At 51.1% G+C, this 22,724-nt stretch overlaps 1 protein-coding gene across 16 annotated transcripts in view; it reads left to right on the forward strand.

The window, feature by feature from the left end:
* The window catches only part of nav3 (neuron navigator 3), a 1,340,243-nt gene that overhangs the window by 1,291,893 nt on the left and 25,626 nt on the right, over positions 1-22,724 (forward strand). For 14 of the 16 annotated variants that reach the window (XM_072484719.1, XM_072484722.1, XM_072484724.1 and 11 more), the window contains 4 exons: positions 578-673; positions 12,429-12,582; positions 13,302-13,476; positions 17,157-17,254. In XM_072484719.1, the coding sequence (XP_072340820.1) occupies positions 578-673; positions 12,429-12,582; positions 13,302-13,476; positions 17,157-17,254 (523 nt within the window). The remainder of the gene's footprint in view (positions 1-577; positions 674-12,428; positions 12,583-13,301; positions 13,477-17,156; positions 17,255-22,724) is intronic. The other 2 variants (XM_072484716.1, XM_072484720.1) reach the window with 1 other exon arrangement.

Below are 22,724 nucleotides of genomic sequence, written 5' to 3' on the forward strand. Positions count from 1 at the left end.
GTCTGCTCTCTCAGCTTAACATCAAATAGACCCGTGAGATTTTGTAAGAGCCAGGCTGGGTGGGGGTATGAGTTTTCCCTGGTGTCCTGACCAACCTTCATCCCTAAATCAACATGACTAAAACAAATTAACCGGTCATTTATCTCATTGCTGTTTGTGCGATCCTGCTGTGTGTAAACGTTTTAACCATTTTGCCCAATAAAACAAAAGCACCATGAAAGAGTTTGCATTCTAGCACCTTTCACCATCTCAGGATATCCCAAAGTGGTCACAGGAAGCACACAGATAATTAATCCTTCCACATTGTGAAACATGGGTACCCAATCACTCTCTATCCTAAAATATAGCTGAAACATGGAATTCCAAATTAAGTTAGAGTTTTAATGGTAGGCTTCCAGTTAAAACATTTCCACACAAGCACCAAAACTATTCAGATCACCCAGTTTAAACTTTGCTCAGGGATACATCTATTTGTATATTTCTGTAAATCCTCTCTCCATTTCATTATCTGCCAACTTTTATCTGTTTTCTCAATGTAATCAAGCCTTTGTCTGTGTTCATTTCCCTGTCTGTGCAGTAGGTTTGAGTCAAGTCCCAATTGCAGCAAGCAGCAAGCCCTATGGGTGACCAGGAAATCGCTCAATGGCCATGTCATCTATCAGCACAGGTCCCGGTAAATTGCCGTGTGCTGCATGTAGTGGAGCTTGCAAATGGATGCATTGGATTGTTGTCTGTTCAGTCTACCAGTGAGGGAGTTCTCATTGGTTAACCTTTCAATCAACCTGTGCTTTTGTCGGCCTAGTGATTTTGAGATAGACTTGACAGTTAGACAGGCACAGCAGGGTCACACAAAGCAGCAAAGGAGCGGACATTCTATTTTCAACCTGGGTTGAAGGATGAATGTTGGGCTTGACATTGGAGGAACGGCATTCTGGTTGCGTGTGATGCTTTTTATGTCATCTGGGAAAAAGTGAAGGAAAAGACTGCATTTCTATGGTGCCCTTCACGTGCCTTTTGGAAGTACAGCCACTGTTATGATGGAGGGAACATAGCAGTCAACTTGCACACAGTAGATAATCTGTTTTTTAATGATGTTGGCTGATGGAAAAGATTGGTCAGGCCACCAAGGTAACCTCTCCTACTCCTCTTTGAAATGGTACCAGGGCAATTTTTACAATCACTTGAGGGGGCAGATATTTAACATCTTATCCAGTTAACATCTTATTCATAAAACAGCACCTCTGACGGTGCAGCACTGCTACAGGATGATCCGAGATAATGGGATCAAGTGTTGGTGTTGAGCTGGCATCCACAACTCCTGGCTCAAAAGTATGATCACTCAGCCAGGCTGGTACTTAGAACAATACATTTTAAAGGTTTTTAATTGAATACGTTTCAACAGTCTAAACTTAGAGCATGGAGAGATCCAGGTGGAGGCAGCAGTAATTTAACTATCTCTTTTTAGTTAGAAAGGCTTTTTTGAAAATTGTTTTATGATAGTACCACAATATTAATGATTGGAAAAGTTACTGTGCTTTGCCATATGAGCTCATTGGAAAATATGTATTTGTCACAAGTTATTTTGGTTATCTGATCTGAAGGCACTTGAGTGGCTTTGCAAAAATCTGTTTTTCATATTAAACTAACATGTTAATCTACCAGGTGATACCTCTGTTGAAATAGCAATGCCAGTCATTTCTAACAACACTCAGACGTCAGTGACCCATGTTGTTGATACTTTGAGTGTGTATGTGTGAGGGAACGTGTGTAGGTGTGAGGGAAGATGTGTAGGTGTGAGGGAAGTTGTGTATGTTTGAGGGAAGATGTGTATGGGTGAGGGATGGTATGTGTGTGTGTGGGGGAGGGGGAGTGTATGTGAGGGAGAGTGTGTGTGTGTGAGGGAAGGTGAGTGTGTGTGAGGGAAGGTGAGTGTGTGTGTGGGGGTGGGTGAGTGTGGGGGTGAGGGAGGATGAGTGTGTGTGTGAGGGAGGGTGAGTGTGTGTGTGAGGGAGGGTGAGTGTGTGTGTGAGGGAGGGTGAGTGAGGGAGAGTGTGCATACGCGTGTGTGTGAGTGTGAGAGAATGTGCGTGCGAGTGAGAGAGTGTGTGTGTCTGTGGGAGAATGTGTGTGTGAGTGAGTGAGAGAATCTGTGTGAGCGAGTGTGTTGTGGAGGGATCCCTGGGACACCTAGGTCACGTACCCCAAAAGGACGAAAAATTGGGCGTCAGAGAAAAGTCAAAATTGATGGTGGGCATCGGGAGGTGGAGGGGCTAAGGGGTGTTAGGGAGGGGGGAGGATAAGAGGGTGTTAGGGAGGGGGAGGGTATTAGACAGGGAGGGGGCATGGGGAAGAGGGTGTTAGAGAGGGAGGGTGTGAGGGTATTAGGGAGAGAGAGGGTGTTAGAGAGGGAGGTGGGAGAGGGGGAGGGGAAAAGGGTGTTAGAGGGGGAGGGGGAGAGGGTGTTAGAGGGGAGGGGAGAGGGTGTTATGGTAGAAGGGGAGAGGGTGTTATGGTAGAAGGGGAGAGGGTGTAACAACGGGAGGAGGAGAGGGTGTTAGAGAGGGAGGAGGAGAGGGTGTTGGAGAGGGAGGTGGAGAGGGTGTTAGAGAGGGAGGTGGAGAGGGTGTTAGAGAGGGAGGAGAGGGTGTTGGGGGGAGGAGGAGAGGGTGTTGGGGGGAAAAGACGGTTTTAGAGTGGGAGGAGGAGAGGGTGTTAGAGAGGGAGAGGGAGAGTGTGTTAAAGGGGGGGAGAAGGTGAGGGTTTTAGAGCAGAAGGTGGAGAGGGTGTTAGAAAGAGGGTTGCAGAATGCGAGAAACAGGTAGCCGAAGGCCAGGCTGTCAATACGGCTTGGGGAACACGCAGAGGCCAGGATCTGAGGAATAATTGGCTGTTTTTGACTTGCAATCAGAAAATGTTTTTCCTCACATCTAACATGTGTGTTGGTAATAAATAACGTTTAGATTTTTAAAAAATAAATCCGCACATGATCTTTTTCCTTGCTGTAGCATGTGGCAGAATCCTGGAGATTAATCTAAAGACTCCAAGAAAATTCTGGAAAATTGATCCAGAGAGTACATGAAAATCCTGGAAAATTAGCAACGTCAGCTTCAGCTGGAATCCAAGGTCAAGAGGCCAGATTTTCCAGCTGGAGCTGGGAATCGGTTTCGATCCTGGATCATGAACCAGTGTCATAAGCCATTATGCCGTGAAGCAGGATTTGCAGTGGGCTGGAATCTTAACAACTCTAGATTCATGTTTGTCAACCAAATAGTGACCAGGAGGGTGGGTGGGTAATGAGAACGGAGGCAGGTCACTGCGGAAATGGCTCATGCGCCTGGCTGAATTGGTAGCCATCAATGCATAGTCTTAAGAAAAGAAGATCTTCACCTTTAAAAATAGAGATCTGCGATGCAGAATAGGGTAGGAAAGGTTTTGGTATTAAATGTTACTACAGCTCTGTGCCTTTTGTCCAAACTTTCCCTTTTTTGCATCAAATAAAACTGTTCCCAGCACTGCCGCCCATGTTCCTAGCAGGCTAGAGCTTCAGAATGCTCATAACAACCACCCAATCCCATTAGGCTCTCATGATTTATACCACCTGTGGATGTGGTATACTTAGACTTCCAGAAGGCGTTAGACACAGTGCTGCACAAAAGACTGATCAAGAAGGTGAGATCGCAGGGGATTGGGGGTAAAGTACTAGATTGGATTCAGGATTGGCTAACTGACAGAGAGCAGAGTGTTGGAATAAATGGGTCCTTCTCTGGCTGGCGAATTGTAACTAGTGGGGTGCCGCAGGGGTTAGGGGTGCCGCAGGGGTTAGTCCTCGGACCTCATCTGTTTACAAGCTATATAAATGATCTGCAAGCAGGGACAGAGTGTAACATAGCTGTATTTTCAGATGCTCCTAAAATAGGTGGGAAAGCAGGCAGTGAAGAGGAGATAAAGGGCAGGATTCTCCCAGCCTGGGGCCGGGCCGGAGAATCCCTGTGACCGGGCAATGCCGCCCTGACGCAGGCACGCGATTCTCCGCGGAGCGGAGAATTGGCGCCGGCGCGGTGCCAGTCGCGGGCTACTGAACGCGGGCTGCTGTACGCGGCTGGCCCGCCGATTCTCCGGCCCAGATTGGCCGAGTGACCACTCCAAAAAGGCAGAGTCCCGCCCGCGCCGTCCACACCTGGTCGCAGCCGGCAGGAACTCTGCGCGCATGGTGGGGTGTGGGGGAGGGGGCTCCATCCCCGGGGGGGCCTCCAATGGGGTCTGGCCCGCGATCGGGGCCCACCGATCGGCGGGCCTGCCTCTCGCTCCCCAGGCCTATTTTCCTGCGCGCCGCCCCTGAACCCCCGTGCCATGTTACGTCGGAGCTGGCGCGTTGAGGGAGGCCACAGTGCATGTGCGGGTTGGCGCCGGTGCCACTGCACATGCACGGGTTCCGGGGCGCCCAGTGGGCGCCGGGTTGGGAGGCTGTAGGGGCCAGAATCGGTACTCCCAGCGGCCAGTACACGCCGTCGTGACACGCCGTTGTGACACGCGACTGCGTTTCTGACAGCGTGGACACTCTGCCGCCGAATGGGAGAATCCTGCCCAATGAGTTTACAGACGGATTCAGAGAATGGGCCAAAATTTGGCTGATGGAGTTTAATGTGGATAAGTGTGAGGTTATCCATTTTGGCTGAAAAAATAAGAAGGCAAATTATTATCTAAATGAAAAACGAAGTATGTCTGGGCAGAGGGATGTGAGTGTCTTTGTTTGTGAATCGCAGAAAGTCAGTATGCAGGTACAGCATGTAATATAAAATGCAAATGAGATTTTAGTGTTTATTGCAAAAGGACTGGAATATAAAAGTGGAGAAGTGTTGTTGCAATTGTATAGGGTGTTGGTGAGACAAAATCTAGAGTATTGTGTCCAGTTTTGGTCTCCTTGGGCGGGATTGTCTCAGCCCGGGGCCGGGCTGGAGAATCCCCGCGAACGGCCCGAATCGTGCCATGCCGTCCCGTCGCCGGCACGCGATTCTCCGCAGAGCGGAGAATCGGTGCCATTGGCGCCGGCGTGGTTGGCGCGGCGCCGGTCGGGGGCCGCTCTGCGCGGCTGGCCTGCTGATTCTCGGCCCGGGATGGGCGGCCGTCGTAAAAAAGCGGAGTCCCACTGGCGCCATCCATACCTGCTCTCAGCTGGCGGGAACTCAGCATAGAAGGGTCGGGGGGGGGGGCGGCCTGTGGTTGGGGGGGGGGGGGCGGGGGGGGAGGAGGAGGAGGGGGTGTCAGACCACGGGAGGGCCTCCGATCTGGGCCCACCGATCTGCAGGCCGGCCTCTCTGGCTGGCGGCCTTCTTTCTTCCGTGCCGGCTCCTGTCATCCTGCGTCATGTTGCGTTGGGGCCGGCGGGTTGAAGGAAGCCACTGCGCATGCGCGCGTAGGCGCCGGTGCCACTGCGCATGCACGGATCCCGCAGCGCCCATTTGACGCTGGGATCAGCAGCTGTTCTGTGCTGGCCCCCTGTAGGGGACAGAATTGCTGATCCTGAGGCCGTGTTGACACCGTCGAGAAACGGCGTGAACACATAGCCTCAGGATCACAGAATCTCGCCCCATATTTGAGGAAGGATGTGGTGGCTGTCATGATATTCAAACACACACATCATGATAGACACACCAACAGACAAATCAGAACACACAACACCACAACCAATGACAGAAAGATATAAAAGCACAGACACGACCCCCGGTGGTCAGTATTAGCTGCAGAGGAGAACCAGGACACATTGGTTACCAAACACACTCAGGGAGACAGCACGTGCAGAGTATCCAGAACGAACTGTATTATAAGAGTTATAATAAAATAGAGTTGTACCACATACAACTGTGTTGGCTCATCTGTGCACCAGAGCACCCAACACCACATGGTACAGGAGTGGATCGATACCTGCCGGCATACCTCAGTGTACACAGACAACCAGCAGTGCCCAGGCAAAATGATAGAGCTCCCGGTTCCGCAGCCGCTCCAGTGCTACGGCGATCTCCGCGAAAACTGGCGGCGATTCCGGCAAATGTTCGAATTGTTCCTGGTGGCAGCTGAACTCCAAGACCTGGATGATAGGGAAAAAATTGAATTTCTCCTCACCATCGCCGGTGCAAGGGCAAGAGAAATATTCAGAAGGTTCAGGTTCTTCAGGAGGCAGCAAAGGTACGATTACCAGGCAGTCCTGGACAAATTCTCCAAGTACTGTGAAGAAAACGCAATCCAATCGGCAAATAAAGGTAAGAAAAGCTGCAGTACTCACCTCGTGGCTGGGATCCCGGAGCCCGAATTCCCAGAAGCCAAAATCCCGGGCCTGAGAGAAGGCTGGGTCGAGGTCGGCGGCCATCTTGCTAAAGGTATAACGCTAGCAAAATTATGAGGGGCATAGACAGAGTGGATAGTCAGAGGCGTTTCCCCAGGGTAGAGGGGTCAATTACTAGGGGGCATAGGTTTAAGGTGAGAGGGGCAAAGTTTAGAGTAGATGTACGAGGCAAGTTTTTTACGCAGAGGGTAGTGGGTGCCTGGAACTCACTACCGGAGGAGGTAGTGGAGGCAGGGACGATAGGGACATTTAAGGGGCATCTTGACAAATATATGAATAGGATGGGAATAGAAGGATACGGACCCAGGAAGTGTAGAAGATTGTAGTTTAGTCGGGCAGTATGGTCGGCACGGGCTTGGAGGGCCGAAGGGCCTGTTCCTGTGCTGTACATTTCTTTGTTCTTTGTTCTTTGTTTGCTAGCACAGTTGCGCGAGCAGTGCGCAGAACCGGAAGTTTCGTTTGCGCATGCGCGAGATGCTGCGCATGCGCAGTCAAGAAAACGGCCATCGGTAAAGGAACAGCGATCTGAGCATGCGCAGTCGCTTCCTACGTGCTACATACCGAGCGTCAGGATGTCAGAGGCCCCAGACTGCACCAATTTAAAAGGGAAATGTCCCAAATCCAATTTAAAAGGGAAACGTCCCAAATCAAAAAAACAAAAATCTGTTAAAGCTGTAAAACAACCTTCCCTCACCTGGAATGACAGCACAGTGCCGCAAATTGACCCAGGAGATGAATTTGACCTCCGAAGAACCCTCCGACAAGCAGTTACCTACGCACAAGCCGATGATTCCGACCTTGAATACTTCGATGACGATCTTTACAGTGTTTCCGGACCTCGCGAGCCCAATGATAGCTCCGTGGTCCTATATGACTATGACTCGGACGAACCTTTCGTGTTGCACATTGGCGGCCCCCACATTGAATCCGACGCAGATGCGGATTCATTTTTCGGATTTGAGGATCTTCAATCCAGCAGATATGACGTTCCAACTTATCAGTACCGGATGATGCTGCAGCCTGACATTAACAGACAGGGAGCGGTGCAAGCACACGGAGAGTGCCCTGCTGCCACACAGAGCGTGGTCCACGTCCCGCTCAACGTTCCCGACTCTATGAAAGAAGACATGCAAGACTCCAGAGTGCAGTCCTCGCATGAACCAGAAGTGACTCCAGTGTCACAAGCTTCCACAGCAAGCTCGTGGACAGACTCCACAATTGCAGAAATGCAAGACTCCAGAGCGCAGTCCTTGCACGAACAAGAAGTGACTCCAGTGTCACAAGCCTCCACAGAGAGCTCGTGGACAGCCTCCACGATAGAAGCAACGCAAGACTCCAGAGCGCAGTCCTTGCACGAACAAGAAGTGACTCCAGTGTCACAAGCCTCCACAGAGAGCTCGTGGACGGATTCCACGATGGAAGGAACGCAAGACTCCAGAGCGCAGTCCTTGCAGGAACAAGACCATGAGGGTCTAGCAACCTCTCCTGACCAACCAGCGGCAGACGATGCAAGTCTGCCATGCTCACGTGAACAGCAAGAAGGCTATAACAGCCTACCATGCTCCACTACACAGCAGCATGAACATGACGGTCTCTCATGCTACAATGAAGGGCACAGCGCTGAAGACTGTTCAAGCCCAACTGAAGACAAGCCAAAGGAATCGCCTCGTCCAAGCCCGAAGAAAAAAGGTTTATGCGCTGACCTTCAGGATCATTATAGCCGAACAGAGATTAATAATGCTGCACGGCCACAGAAGGATGCTGAGGATTTGCTAACGAAATTAATTGAATGTTTAACTTGCAAGGAGCAGACTGAGAATTGCCAGTGTTTTAGTACGGATCGAAAAAATGGACAAGACATTGATCCTCAGGTAATGGAAATAACACAACCTGAATCATATCTACAGCAGGGACAAATGTCTCCCTTCAACACAACACCGCAAAATCCCAACTTCGGAGACCAGCAGTTAGTCAGTAATGACTCTTCAAACCTTGAGGGGAACATTAATTGCATTGAACCTATACACGCTCCACTGATTATTGAGCAGAACATTGGAGCAAGAATCCTGAGGACACCGACATCGAGTAGCCAGATAACGAATTTAAAACCCACAGCAGTTTCAAGTGAACCAAGTGTGCTTTCCACTAATGGTGAAGATGCAGATAAGGTCGACCCGATTATCCATTGTACCACACTAACCCCAGTGATTAAGCAGTTATGTATGGGGAGTATAATGTGGGCAATTGAGAACAGTAAAAGAGAGACTGTGACCATGCCAGTCCCAGCAAAATCAGACCCAGAGACCATGAAGGCATGTACATTAGACAAAGATACATATGAGGCACCTGAGAAGAAAAGTGAAACGGAATGTTCTTTGGAAAATAGTACAATGTCGATAGAAACATTGGATCCTATATTCGAGACCATACCTATGGGAGAATTTGGGGGTAATAAACAAGGTTCTGCAATGTCTGGGGGAAGATTTAAAATTCCAAAGAAGAAAAGCCCAAATGAAGGACAACGGCAAGACAATGACAGTCCACCGACATGGTGTGCACCACCGGATGAAAACTCTGACAATTTACCCAACCCTAGTGAACAGCAAGCTGCTAATGAGGATCTATCCACGGGATGTGAGACGAGTGACGACAGCATCCCACTTCCCATGCAAAAGGTGCAAGGTGACAGACCTCGCCTAGTGCGTACCGAGGCACTCGACGATCACGGTGGGACCACTGACGACTGCGGTGGCAGCGCACCGCTTCCACCCTCGATGGCTCGACCCTCTCCACTGGTTGGTGCATTCCTGCATGTTCCGACTCCAGAAATGCAGCTTCAGGGAATCTCGGCTGCCTCCAGTGAACCTGTTGGGACTCCGGACGGGGGGCATCGACGGAAGGCAGACCGGACTCCAGATGGGGAGCAGCCAAGCGCCGACTCTGATTCGCGCACGCCAGACCTTGCTCCGGACGGGCGGTGTCGCGGCCTCGGTGATGGCACGCTCAGGGTGACGGCGGATGCCACGGCGACAGGGAATGGATTGCGTGGCAGTCCCACTGGGTCGGCAGTGGCAACCAGCACCGGCGGTCCAAGATGGACACACCAATTCGCGCCATCGCCAGACGTTGATGCGAGCAACAATTCTCTCTCCAAGGCGACATGCTTCGACGTTTCTCTGCGGAGTCGCCCTTCCGGCACAGCAGGTGGCCGGAACCAGCGTACACGGTCTCGGCCAACTTCCACATCTGGCACAGTCATCGCCTTGCATGATATTAGTGATGGTGCTACTTCGATGGCAACGACCCATCGGCTACAAGATGCCGTCCACCACAAACATAAAAAGAAAAAGACTCCACCTTGTTCCTGGCATGCAGGGCGGATGGATTGGTGCGTAGGCGCAATCAGCGAGCTTTGCGCCGCCTTCCACGCTCGCAACTGAACCGTACGCACACGCCGGATCCGCCACTGGTTCCCAAGGATGACTTCGTGGAGATGCCACGGATCATGCCCCTTCCATCGCCACCAGAACCAAACCACAGCCAAGGCACCACTAACAAAGATGTTGAATGTTATATTTGCACGAATGAAAAAACCAAGCACTGCACGAAGTACAACAAATGGTAAAGTAGAGACTTCGGCAACAGCATCACCTCCAACAGTCCAAGGTGAACCAGTGTGACCCCAAATCTCCACAGCTGAACCGGCTTGAGGACCAGCCCATTCTTGAGGCGGTCACCCATTAGACTGGACTTATAACGCTGTTCATACGTTCAAAAAGTCAAACACTTCTGTATTATAACCTGTTGTTGTTTATTGTTCCAGATATCGTCTGACCAGACCAATGTTCAAGTTTTTTTTTTTTTTTCTCTCGCATCCAAGTTTTGTTATGGTACAACCTTGTTAGTGTGACGCACCCGACATCGCCCCATGTAAATAGTTACGTCATATACACACGCTGTACATAACACACACACACACTCTTCGATGCACTCACGGCACAATTATATTTATAACCACGTAGGCACATATCTTTGTAAAAAGGGGGGATGTCATGATATTCAAACACACACATCATGATAGACACACCAACAGACAAATCAGAACACACAACACCACAACCAATGACAGAAAGATATAAAAGCACAGACACGACCCCCGGTGGTCAGTATTAGCTGCAGAGGAGAACCAGGACACATTGGTTACCAAACACACTCAGGGAGACAGCACGTGCAGAGTATCCAGAACGAACTGTATTATAAGAGTTATAATAAAATAGAGTTGTACCACATACAACTGTGTTGGCTCATCTGTGCACCAGAGCACCCAACACCACAGTGGCATTGGGGGCAGTTCAGAGGAGGTTCATCAGATTGATTCCGGGGATGAAAAGGTTGATGTCTGAAGAGAGATTGAACAGTTTGGACTTGTACTCGCTGGAGTTTAGAAGAATGAGTGAGGATCTGATCAAGATGTATAAAATGCTAATAGGGATTGATAAAGTAAATGCAGACCAAATGTTCCTCCTTGCGGGGCAATCTAGAACAAGAGGTCACGGATATAAGTTGAGAAGCGGTAGATTTAGAACTGAGATGAGGAGGAACTCATTTATGGGACCAGCTGCCACATAGTGTATTGGAGTGTGAATCATTAAATGGTTTCACGAAGAAGATAGATTTTTTCTGATTTTAAAAAAGTTGGTTGAAGAGATATGGGGAACAGACAGGGAGGTGGATTTGAGACCAGGAAGAGATCAGCCATAACCTGATTGAATGGCGGCAAAGTTTCAAAAGGCAGAATTACCTACTTCTGCTCCTAATTCCTATGTTCATAGAACATAGAACAGTAAAGCACGGTACAGGCCCACGATGTTGTGCCAACCATTTATCCTAATCTAAGATCAACCTAACCTACACCCCTTCAATTTACTGCTGTCCATGTGCCTGTCCAAGAGTCGCTTAAATGACCCTAATGACTCTGACTCCACCACCTCTGCTGGCAGTGCATTCCACACACCCACCACTCTCTGTGTAAATAACCGACCTCTGACATCTCCCCTATACCTTCCTCCAATCACCTTAAAATTATGTCCCCTCATCACAGCCATTTCCACAGTGGGGAAATGTCTTTGTCTATTCACTCTATCCATGCCTCTCATCACATTGTACATCTATAGGGGCTGTTTAGCACAGGGCTAAATCGCTGGCTTTGAAAACAGACCAAGGCAGGCCAGCAGCACGGTTCAATTCCCGTATCAGCCTCCCCGAACAGGCGCCGGAATGTGGCGACTAGGGGCTTTTCACAGTAACATAATTTGAAGCCTACTTGTGACAATAAGCGATTTTCATTTCATTTCATTTTCACCTCTATCAAGTCACCTCTCTTCTTTCTTCGCTCCAGTTCCAATGTTCTCGGGAGGTCATAAGTTCTTATCGAGCTCCCTAGTGACTTTGATCTGTCCAATTAACGATGTCCACTATCCACCCCTGGCCTCAGAGAATTCAGCGGAATCAGGACCAGAGGCATCTGTCCAGTACTCAGGCTGCTGGTGCCATTTTTCCAGCTGTGTCTCCTCTGCATCATCCAGGTTCGAGACATGAAAAGTCAGCCCAAGATCTCATCTGGTGACAATGAAGTCTCAGCTCCCACTTCAGAGTTAGATCTTCATTCCTGGTTTACACTCTATGGGTTGATTTGGATTAAATAAATGCAGGTTTCTCCTGTAAAGGATGGGAGACCAGCTGGAGAGTCCTTGGAATACGACATGGACGATTCAGGCAAAAATCTACTCCACAAACCTACCATCAGTGAGAAAGTCGAAACCACTTTGCACTGGCATTGAACTTGTGTAAGTGTTCCAAATTGGGAATCTTCATGCAGTCATGTTGCCAGATAATGTAACAATGCTCATGTCTAATCACTTGAGCAGATATGTTTCCCTATAAGCCTTCACCTTTGATGCCCCGCTTGGGGCAATAGGAACTCTTATGGTGAACGTAGCTCACTGATATTTTGCAAGGTGCTGTCTTACACTTAACCCTTCCAATTTGCAATGTTTGGCTGATAAATACCTTTGCTTCAACACTTTAGCATCTGCGAGTGCACAGACACTGAAGCTGAGGCCATCGTGCACCTTAAGAGTGAGCTGCGGGAAAAGGAACTGAAGCTCACGGATATCCGCCTGGAAGCCCTCAGCTCTGCCCACCACCTTGACCAGATCCGGGAAGCAATGAATAGGATGCAGGTAAATACCACAAAAAAGACAGTTTGACACTTTTCAGGGCCTCATAAAGTGCTTCACAGCAAATGAAGTAGTTTCTGAAGCGCAGTCACCTTTGTAATATAGAGACATTGGAGCCAGTGTGCACAAAGTAAGATCCCACAATGTGATCAGTATTGGCCAGAACTCCAATAGCTCTTCTTATATGGCAGTCATGGATGCTTTACTTTTACTCATGAGGGCAGACAAGAGCCTCGCATTAACGCTTTTTGTCAGAAAGCAGCACCTCTGACGAAGCAGTACTCCCTCAATAACGCACTGGAGCATCAACCTGGATTTTGTGCTGAAGTCTCTGGAGTGGGACTTGAACTCAGAACCTTTTGACATGTACTACCCACTGAGCCAAAGCTGACCTCTCATGTTCTCGCCACCTGTTCAGTGTATGTGGCACAGTACACAGTCTCCAAGTATGTTCATATTCCTTGACTAATATATTATTAAATGTAATGATCGTTTTTTTTTCATTGAAAAACATTATTTCAACATTTGGCGCAAAAGTTTATTTGAAGGCTTGTTTTGGAGCTGCAGGCCGTTTCCATGGTAACATAGTTTTTAAAACTGGTTGTGTGTCTGGGCGACTAAACCAAAGAGAAATCTGGCAGACACTCTGACAGTTTAACTGGTGTGTGACATAGACTTTACTATCTGGTAATTATTCCAGACTTATTTCTGCTCAATTGCAGAATGAGATTGAACTTCTTAAAGCTGAAAATGACCGTTTGAAATCAGAGACTGGAAGTAGCAGTGGAGCAGCACGCACTCAGTCCCAGTCTTCAAATTCATCTTCCTCTTCTTCATCCCGCCAGTCTTTGGGACTTTCCCTGCACAATCTCAATGTCGCGGGTGCTACAACAACAGGTAAAGTAGTAACTGAAAGAAGTTAAATTGGCACGATGTAAAGTGCATGTTTGCAAGATTTGCTTAAAACTGTCTTTTCACATGAGTGTACATCATCGATAGGCCTCACCGAGTAGCTGGGATTCTGAAGGTAAAGGAGGCAGGTTTTAATTGTTGGAGATGCAGACTTGAAAGTATATGGTATCAGGATATGATTTAGCTATCCACTGTCGGATCTGGCTGGACCACATAAAACATCTGCTGTCATCTGTCAAAACTGCTCACTGTTCCAGGACCAAGCTGCAAGCCTCTCCTCTCTACTGGAAATGACCTCCTTAAATCCCTTTTTCCTGTCTCCTTCACCCTCACCTCGAACAAGTGCAGGAACCTCATTGATGTCTTTGTCGGTAAGATTGAGACAACGCACCCACCTGCCTCTGCTGTTTCCTTCACTTTCACTCGTCCTCCAAGCTTCCTTGAAACATTCTCCTTGTTCCAGCCCGAAACTTGCAGCTTTCTCTATTTCCTCTTCGATCTCTCTTGTGCCCTTTCCTCCCACAGTCCAAAGAAGTGCAAGTTAGGTGGATTGTCCACACTAAATTCCTCCTTAGTTTCCAAAAAGTTGGATGGGGTTACGACAATAGGGTGGAGGCATGGGCTTAAGTAGGGTGCTCTTTCAAGGGCCAGTGCAGACTCGATGGGCCGAGTGGCCTCCTTCTGCACTCTAGGGATTCTGTGTTCTATGATCAGCGCCATTTCCACCAAGCCCTGATCTTCCAACTTTCATTCTCAGCTCCAATGTCAGGGGCGAAATTCTCCCCCAACGGCGCGATGTCCGCCGACTGGCGCCAAACACGGCGCCAATCAGACGGGCATCGCGCCGGCCCAAAGGTGCGGAATGCTCTGCATCTTTGGCGGCCTAGCCCCAACATTGAGGGGCTAGGCCGACGCCGGAGGGATTTCCGCCCCGCCAGCTGGCGGAAATGGCGTTTGTTGCCCCGCCAGCTGGCGCGGAAATGCGGCGCATGCGCGGGAGCGTCAGCGGCCGCTGACAGTTTCCCGCGCATGCGCAGTGGGGAGAGTCTCTTCCGCCTCCGCCATGGTGGAGGCCGTAGCGGAGGCGGAAGGGAAAGAGTGCCCCCACGGCACAGGCCCGCCCGCGGATCGGTGGGCCCCGATCGCGGGCCAGGCCACCGTGGGGGCACCCCCAGGGGTCAGATCGCCCCGCGCCCCCCCCAGGACCCCGGAGCCTGCCCACGCCGCCTGGTCCCGCCGGTAAATACCAGGTTTGATTTACGCCGGCGGGACAGGCAATTTCTGGGCGGGAGAATCCAGCGGGGGGTCCCGCCAACCGGCGCGGCCTGATTCCCGCCCCCGCCCAATCTCCGGTACCGGAGACTTCGGCGGGGGCGGGATTCACGGCGGCCTACGGCCATTCTCCGTCCCGGCGGGGGGTCGGAGAATGACGCCCCAGCTCTCTCTCTTCAGGCGCTGTCCCTCCTTTCTAGTCTCAAAACAACAGCAACGGCTTACATATATATAGCACTTTTAACTTAAGCCCTTCACAGGAGCATTATAAAACAAAGTGTGACAATGAGCCACATCAAGAGATATTAGGTCAGATGACCAAATGCTTGATTAAAGAGATCAGCTTTGAGGAATGCTTTAAAGGAAGAAAGTGGAGTAGAGATGTGGTGAGATTTAGGGAGGGTATTTCAGAGCTTAGGACTCAAGTAACTGAAGGCACAGTGGAATGATTAGAATTGGGGATGTCCAAGAATCCAGCATTAGATGAGCCTAAATACCTTGGAAGGTTGTGATGCTCAGGAAGATTACAGACATAGGGAGGGACAAGTTCCATGAAGAGATTTAAAAGCAAAGAGAATTTTAGAATCAAGTTGTTGCTTGACTGGGATCCTACATAATTCAGCAAGTACAGAGGTGATAGGTGAATGGTACTCAGTGCGAGTTAAGACACGTGTAGGAGAGTTTTAGATGACCTCACATCATCTCCCCTCTCCTCAAAACTTTAAACCTTACCCCCCTTGCAAACTACCGCCCATATTCAAACCCCCCAAATTCCACATCAAAATCCTTGAACGCGTTGCTGCCTTCCAAATGTGTGCACATCTTTCCTAGAACTCCATGTTTGAATCCATCCAATCAGGTATCAGCCCCTGACACAGTAACAGGGTTTGTTAACACCAATGACGTACTGTGAGAAAGGTAAACTTTTCCTCCACTTCCTTCTCAATCTGTCTGCAGCCGTCGACACATTGGCCACATCAACGTGTTCCAACACCTCCACTGTCATCCAGCTGGGTGGGACCTCTCTCATCTGGGTTTATTCTTAGCGGTCCAGTTGTAGTCAGAGAATCATCTGCAATGGCTTCTCTTCCTGTTTGTGCACTCTTACCTCCGATGTTCCCCAAGGATCTCTCCTTGACCCCTCTTATTACTCATCCACATGCTGCCTTTCAGTGACATTATCTGATGATACAACGTTAGTTTTCACATGTACGATGAAGATATCCAGCTCTACCTCACCGTCACTTCTCTCCACTCCTCCATATTGCTAAATTATCCCACTGCTTATGTGACATCCAGTATTGGATGGGCAGGAATTTCCTCCAATTAAATATCCGGCAGGCCGAAGCCATTGTTTTTGGTTCATTCTCCATTCCCTTGATACCAATCCACCCATCTCCCTGGCAACTGTCTGAAATTAAACCAGACTAGTCACAGCCTTCATATCATATTTGGCCTCGAGATGAGCTTCCATCCACAGAGTCACACCATCACTAAGGCCGTCTATTTCCATTGTTGTAAAATAGACCTACTTCTCCCCTGCCTCAGCTCATTTGCTGCTGAACCTTCATTCATGTTTTGTAGCCTCCAGACTTGATTATCCTAATGTACTTCTGGCTGCTGTCCCACATTTTACCCTCTGTAGGTTTGAGGGGATGGATGTCACGGTACTCTGCTGGCACATTTGAAGATGGGGGGCCCTAAAATAAAATGAGTGTCCTTCCCTACCACCCACCCCTGACATATCTTTCATATTACGGTGTCAGCCAGGCCTCCTGCTCTAGGGCTTATTGAGGCTCTTCAATAAACAACTGATGGCTTCGTTCCACCACTGCAATTTTACATGCGGCTGGGGAAGGCGGGGGCAAGATGGGCAGCCCAGCAGCTTTCACTGCACCGGCTCTTGTCAGACAGAAAAGGGGGGAGGGGGAATACTTCCTTTTGGGGTGGGGTTTCTCCTGTGCTCAATGGGGAAATCCCTCTCCCGAAGATTATAACTCCTTAAGCTCTGCCTCTTGCTGCCGTTTGGCAGGCCAGACCAAAGATCCCTGACTTATCAGAAGGTGGGATTCATCGCTTCTTCATCTTCATGCACTGCATGAAGATTCATCTTCATTCCTCCTTCTGCACTGTAGTTCGATGTTCATGAACTTCATGTAGTCCCAGCAGCACTTCAGATGCCATTACCTCCTTAAAATCCATCTGAAGTCCCCTTATAAATCTGGCTGGTCTATTAAACCGCTCCAAGTCCTTTTCCCCTGTCACCCCTGTGCTCGCTGACCAACATTGATCCTCAGTCAAGCTTATCTACTCTATGCCTCTATTTATAAAGACCTGCATAAGGATCAGTATGTTTCAAGCAGAAATAAATGAATACTTTTTTCCCCTTCCAGATATCTTGCCTGATGACGGGTCTGATGGTTCATTTCGTAAAGAGAGCTGTAGTGTGAGAATCCTGATTTGCCTGAACAAACAGTTGAAACGAACAAAGGTATAGAGGCAGGCACTGGGTTTTGTGCTGCGCGAGTCCAAAAGGGGTGGAGCTGGGGGGGAGTACGGAGAGATGTGCGTCACCAAAGATAATCAAGGCAAAACGTTTTAGGAAGATCGGAACTGGAGAAGGCCACTCAACCCCTTGAGCCTGTTCAATAATCTCACAGCTGATCTGTATCTTAAATCCATCTACCAGTCTTGGGTCTGGAACTCTTAATATTCCCAGCTCAGCATAAATGTCTCAAATTCAATTTTGTTTCTGCCTGAATGGATATGTGGAACCAATCTGCTGATGAGACTTCCATCAGGAGTTAGGAAGCTGTGAGCACATTGGCCTCTTAAGAGTGCGAGTGAAGCCAAGTGGATAGATTCCAAAGGGCTAGGACAAGCATGATGTGGCGAATGGCCTCGTTCAGCACTCCACGATGCTTTGATCTTACTTTACTATATATTGTAAACACTTCAAGGGATGATCTTTTATAATTTATCGCAAAGATTATTAAAATATTTTTTATTCACAAGCGAGCAGTGCAAAAGGAAGTCACATTGCAGGAAGAAAGAACAGGCTTTGGTGTTAGTGCTGACTCTCGTCTCTCAGAGCATTCCAAGCACTTCATATTGTTTTTTTCCTTACGCAAGTGAGGCACGATCAATTTGGCTGGAGACGAAGTTGAATTCAAACTGAGGCTTTATTAGTATCTGAAGTGTGGCCTCCTACAGCAGCTGACGAAATGGCTGCGAGCTGGAAGCCACGCATATTTATAACCCGGCTCCTGGGCGGAGCTAGCATGCAGGGGCCCAGGTGAACCTGTAGTGCAGGTTCTACCGTACAACCCTTAATATAGGAACACAGTGGTTTACCACATTCACCCCCTGTTAAAATTGAGTCCGGCGGGGGTGGTGGATAACTATATACAATTCGCAATCTTTAATATTTACAGAACAGTGAAAAAAAAATGTCTCTGGTCATCCGGTGGGCCGGTCAGAGGTTCAGCCGGTCCGGCGCCTTGATTGTCCTCTGGGATCGACGAAGTGGAGCCGGCGATGTTGGTGCTGTCGTCGTCGAAGTTGACTCCGGGAGCGTGCTGAAATCCTCTTAATCAATGGGGGTGGGCAGGGGGAGGATGGACAGTCCTAGGGGGGGTGATGGGGGCGGCGGGGGAGGGGAGGGTGGCGCCTGGGCTGGTGTGGGGGCGGAACCTGCTGGTGCCAGGTCCCTGAGGGAGACGGTATCCTGGCGGCCGTCGGGGAACGCCACGTAGGCGTACTGTGGGTTTGCGTGGAGCAGGTGCACCCTTTCCACCAACAGGTCCACCTTATGGAGCCGCACATGTTTACGGAGAAGCACGGTTCCCGGAGCTGTGAGCCAAGTTGGGAGTGATACCCCGGATGTGGACTTCCTGGGGAAGGCAAAAAGACGTTCATGCGGTGTACTGTTAGTAGCAGTGCAAAGTAATGAGCGAATGGAATGTAGTGCATCAGGGAGGTCCTCTTGCCAGCGGGAGGCTGGGAGATTTCTGGACCGTAGAACCAGCTGGATGGCCCTCCATACCGTCCCATTCTCACTTTCTACCCGGCCGTTTCCCCGGGGGTTGTAGCTCGTCGTTCTGCTCAAGGCGATACCCCTGCTGAGCAGGAACTGGCATAGCTCATCACTCATGAATGAGGATCCCCTGTCACTGTGGATGTAGCCAAACAGAGTGAAGATAGAATTAAGGGCTTTAATGATGGGGGCATGGGATGGCGAAGGGAAAACAGGAGTATTCATCGATCACACTGAGGAACTACGTGTGTCGATCGGAGGAGGGGAGGGGGCCTTTGAAATCCATGCTGAGGCGTTCAAAGGGCGGGAGGCCTTCACCAGGTGCGTGCGGTCCGGCCGGTAGAAGTGCGGTTTGCACTCCGCACAGACCTGGCAGTCCTTGGCGATCGTCCGTACTTCCTCGACAGAGTAGGGCAAATTTTGTGCCTTAATGAAGTGGTACAACCGAGTGACCCCTGGGTGACAAAAGCTGTCGTGCAGGGTCTGGAGTCGGTATACCTGTGCGCTGGCACATGTACCTCGGAATAGGGCGCCTGGGGGCTCGTTGAGTTTGCCAGGGCGATACTTAATCTCGTAGTTATAGGTGGAGAGCTCGATTCTCCACCACAAGATTTTGTCATTTTTGATCCTGCCCCGCTGTGTGTTGTTGAACATGAAGGCTACCGGCCGTTGGTCATTGAGGAGAGTGAATCTCCTGCCGGCCCGGTAATGCCTCCAATGTCGCACAGCCTCAACGATAGCCTGGGCCTCCTTTTCGACGGATGAGTGCTGAATTTCGGAGGCATGGAGGGTGCGGGAAAAGAATGCCACGGGCCTGCGTGCCTGGTTGAGGGTGGCGGCAAGGGCGACGTCCGATGCGTCGCTTTCTACTTCGAAAGGAAGTGTTTCGTCTACAGTGTGCATTCCAGCTTTGGCAATATCAGCTCTGATCCGGGCAAAGGCCTGTTGGGCCTCTGCCGTCAGGGTGAAATGAGTGGACTGTATGAGTGGGCGGGCCTTGTCCGCATAGTTTGGGACCCACTGAGCGTAATATGAGAAGAACCCCAGGCAGCGTTTGAGGGCCTTGGGGCAGTGGGGGAGGGGGAGCTCCATGAGGGGGCGCATGCGGTCGGGATCGAGCCCCAGAACTCCGTTCTGGACCACGTAGCCGAGGATGGCTAAGCGGTTTGTACGGAACACACACTTCCCCTTGTTATACGTGAGGTTGAGGAGAGTGGCGGTGCGGAAAAATTTAGCGAGGTTGGCGTCATGGCCCTGCTGATCATGGCCGCAGATGGTCACATTGTCTAGGTACGGAAACGTGGCCCATAAGCTGTCCCAGTCGACCATTCGGTCTATCTCCCTTTGGAAGATCGAAACCCCATTGGTGACGCTGCAGGGGACCCTAAGGAAGTGATATAGCCGGCCGGCTGCCTCGAAGGCGGTGTATGGCCGGTCCGATTTACGGATGGGGAGCTGGTGGTAAGCCGATTTCAGGTCCACCGTTGAGAAGACCCGGTACTGTGCAATCTGGTTAACCATGTCAGATATGCGTGGGAGGGGGCACGCGTGTACCTGTTGATGGTCTGGCTGTAGTGCACGACCATTCGATTGTTCTCCCCAGACTTAACCACTGCCACTTGAGCTCTCCAGGGGCTGTTGCTGGCCTCGATGACTCCCTCCTGAAGCAACCGCTGGACCTCGGACCTGATGAAGGTCTTATCCTGGGTGCTGTACCGTCTGCTCCTGGTGGCGACAGGTTTGCAATCTGGAGTTAGATTGGCAAAGAGGGAAGGAGGATCGACCTTTAGGGTCGCGAGGCCGCACACAGTGAGGGGTGGTAAGGGTCTGCCGAATTTAAGGGTCAGGCTCTGGAGGTTGCACTGAAAATCCAGGCCAAGGATAAGTGCAGCGCAGAGGTTAGGGAGGACATAGAGGCGAAAACCGTGGAACTCTACGCCTTGGACTGTGAGCGTGACCGTGCAGTACCCCCGGATTGCTACGCGATGGGATCCGGAGCCCAGGGAGATACTTTGATTGGTAGGGTGTACCTTAAGGGAGCAGCGCATTACCATATTTGGATGTACAAAGCTCTCGGTGCTCCAGGAGTCCAGTAGGCAGGAGGTCACGTGGCCGTTGACTTTCACACTGGTGGATGCGTTGGTCAGAGTGTGTGGTCTGGACTGGTCGATTACCATGGAGGCGAGTCGTAGTTGACCGTCGGGTAGTGAGGCGGCTGCTGCGTCGGGGTCTTAAAACGCCGTTGGTCTCAATGTGCTGCGGGGTGGACAAGATGGCGGCGCCCGGAGGTCCTGGGGGGTCACAAAATGGCGGCGCCCATGAAACGCACGTGTTGTGCGGGGGAGAAGATGGCGGCGCCCATTGCTCGCACATGGCCTGGGGAGGAGGGGAGGATAGCGGCGCCCATTGTCCATGACCGGGGGGATTGGAGGCGACTCTCCATGGGGTGCTGAGCGGGTCTGGCACACCGCTGCGTAGTGGCCCTTCTTCCCACTCGCCTTACAAAGGGCAGCGCGGGCCGGGCAGCGTTGGTGGGGGGTGTCTTAGTTGGCCGCAAAAATAGCATCGGGGCCCCCCGGAGATCACTGGCTGGCGCGTAGCGCAGGCATACTGGGTGGGTAGCGCCCCCGCTGGGGCGGCTGCCTGTGGGGTCCATGAAGCATAGGAGGAATGGGCCACGCGGTTGGGGGCGTAGGACTGTACATTGCGCAGGGTAACCGTCATGGAAAGCGCTAGTGTTTTAGTCTCTGCGAGGTCGCGCGTGGCCCCTTCTAGGAGCCGTTGCCTGATAACATCGGACCCAATCCCAGTGACAAAAGCGTCCCTCATAAGGAGATCTGAGTGCTCCTTGGGCGCAATGCTCCACTCCCGCGCCGGTTGGGAGAATCGCCTGGGCCGCCAAAATTTCTTGCGATGCCGGTCCGACGCCTTCCCGCGATTCTCCCAAGCGGCGGAAACGGCCCCGTCGAGTTCCGCGGGCCGCAGGCCGTAGAATCGCCCGAGACACCCAAAATGGCGATTCTCCGGCACCCCTGCTCTTCTCAGGCCCGGATGGGCCGAGCGGCCAGCCCAAAACGGCGGGTTCCCCCTGGCGCTGTCCACACCTGGGAACAGCGTGGGAACGCTGGGGAGGGCGGCCTGCAGGGGGGGGGGGGGTCCTGCACCGGGGGGTCCCTCAAATGTGGGGTGGCCCGCGATCGGTGCCCACCGATCTTCGGGCCGTCCTCTCTGAAGGAGGACCTCCTTTATTCTGCAGCCCCACAAGATCCGTCTGCCATCTTCTTGCGGGGTTAACTCAGACAGGACGGCAACCACGCATGCGCGGGTGACGCCAGTTATGCGGCACCGGCTGCGTCATGTATGCGGCACCACCTTTACGCGGCGGCAAGGCCTGGCGCGTGTAAATTACGCGGCCCCACTCCTAGCCCATTATCGGGCCCTGAATCGGTCGGGATAGGGGCCGTTTCGCGCCGTTGTGACCCTCGCCGGCGTTCACGACGGCGTGGGCACTTCGGTGCAGGAGTGGAGAATCCCGCCCCATAGCTGTAACGTCCTGGCAGTCACAGTCCCGAACTAGTGGGATCAGGGCCCTCCAGAAGTCCTCGATTGACTCACCCGGTAGTTGAGTACGCGTTGCGAGCGCATGTCTGGCGAAGAGCGTGTTCGTCTTCTGCTCATAACTCTCTTTGAGTCGAGTCATAGCGTCAGCGTAATTGGGCGCATCCTGGAACAGCGGGAAGATTTTAGAGCCGAGTCTGGAGTACAAGATCTGAATCTTCTGAGCCTCTGGAACAGGGGTCGGCGCCGCGTTGATATACGCTTCAAAACAAGCTAGCCACTACTGGAAGTCCTTTCTGGTGTCGCTTGCATGTGGATCCAGCTGCTGGCGATCTGGTTTAATCCGGAGGTCCATCTTCTGAATCAG

This window comes from Scyliorhinus torazame, chromosome 19, assembly GCF_047496885.1.
Source record: "Scyliorhinus torazame isolate Kashiwa2021f chromosome 19, sScyTor2.1, whole genome shotgun sequence".
Lineage (NCBI taxonomy): Eukaryota > Metazoa > Chordata > Chondrichthyes > Carcharhiniformes > Scyliorhinidae > Scyliorhinus > Scyliorhinus torazame.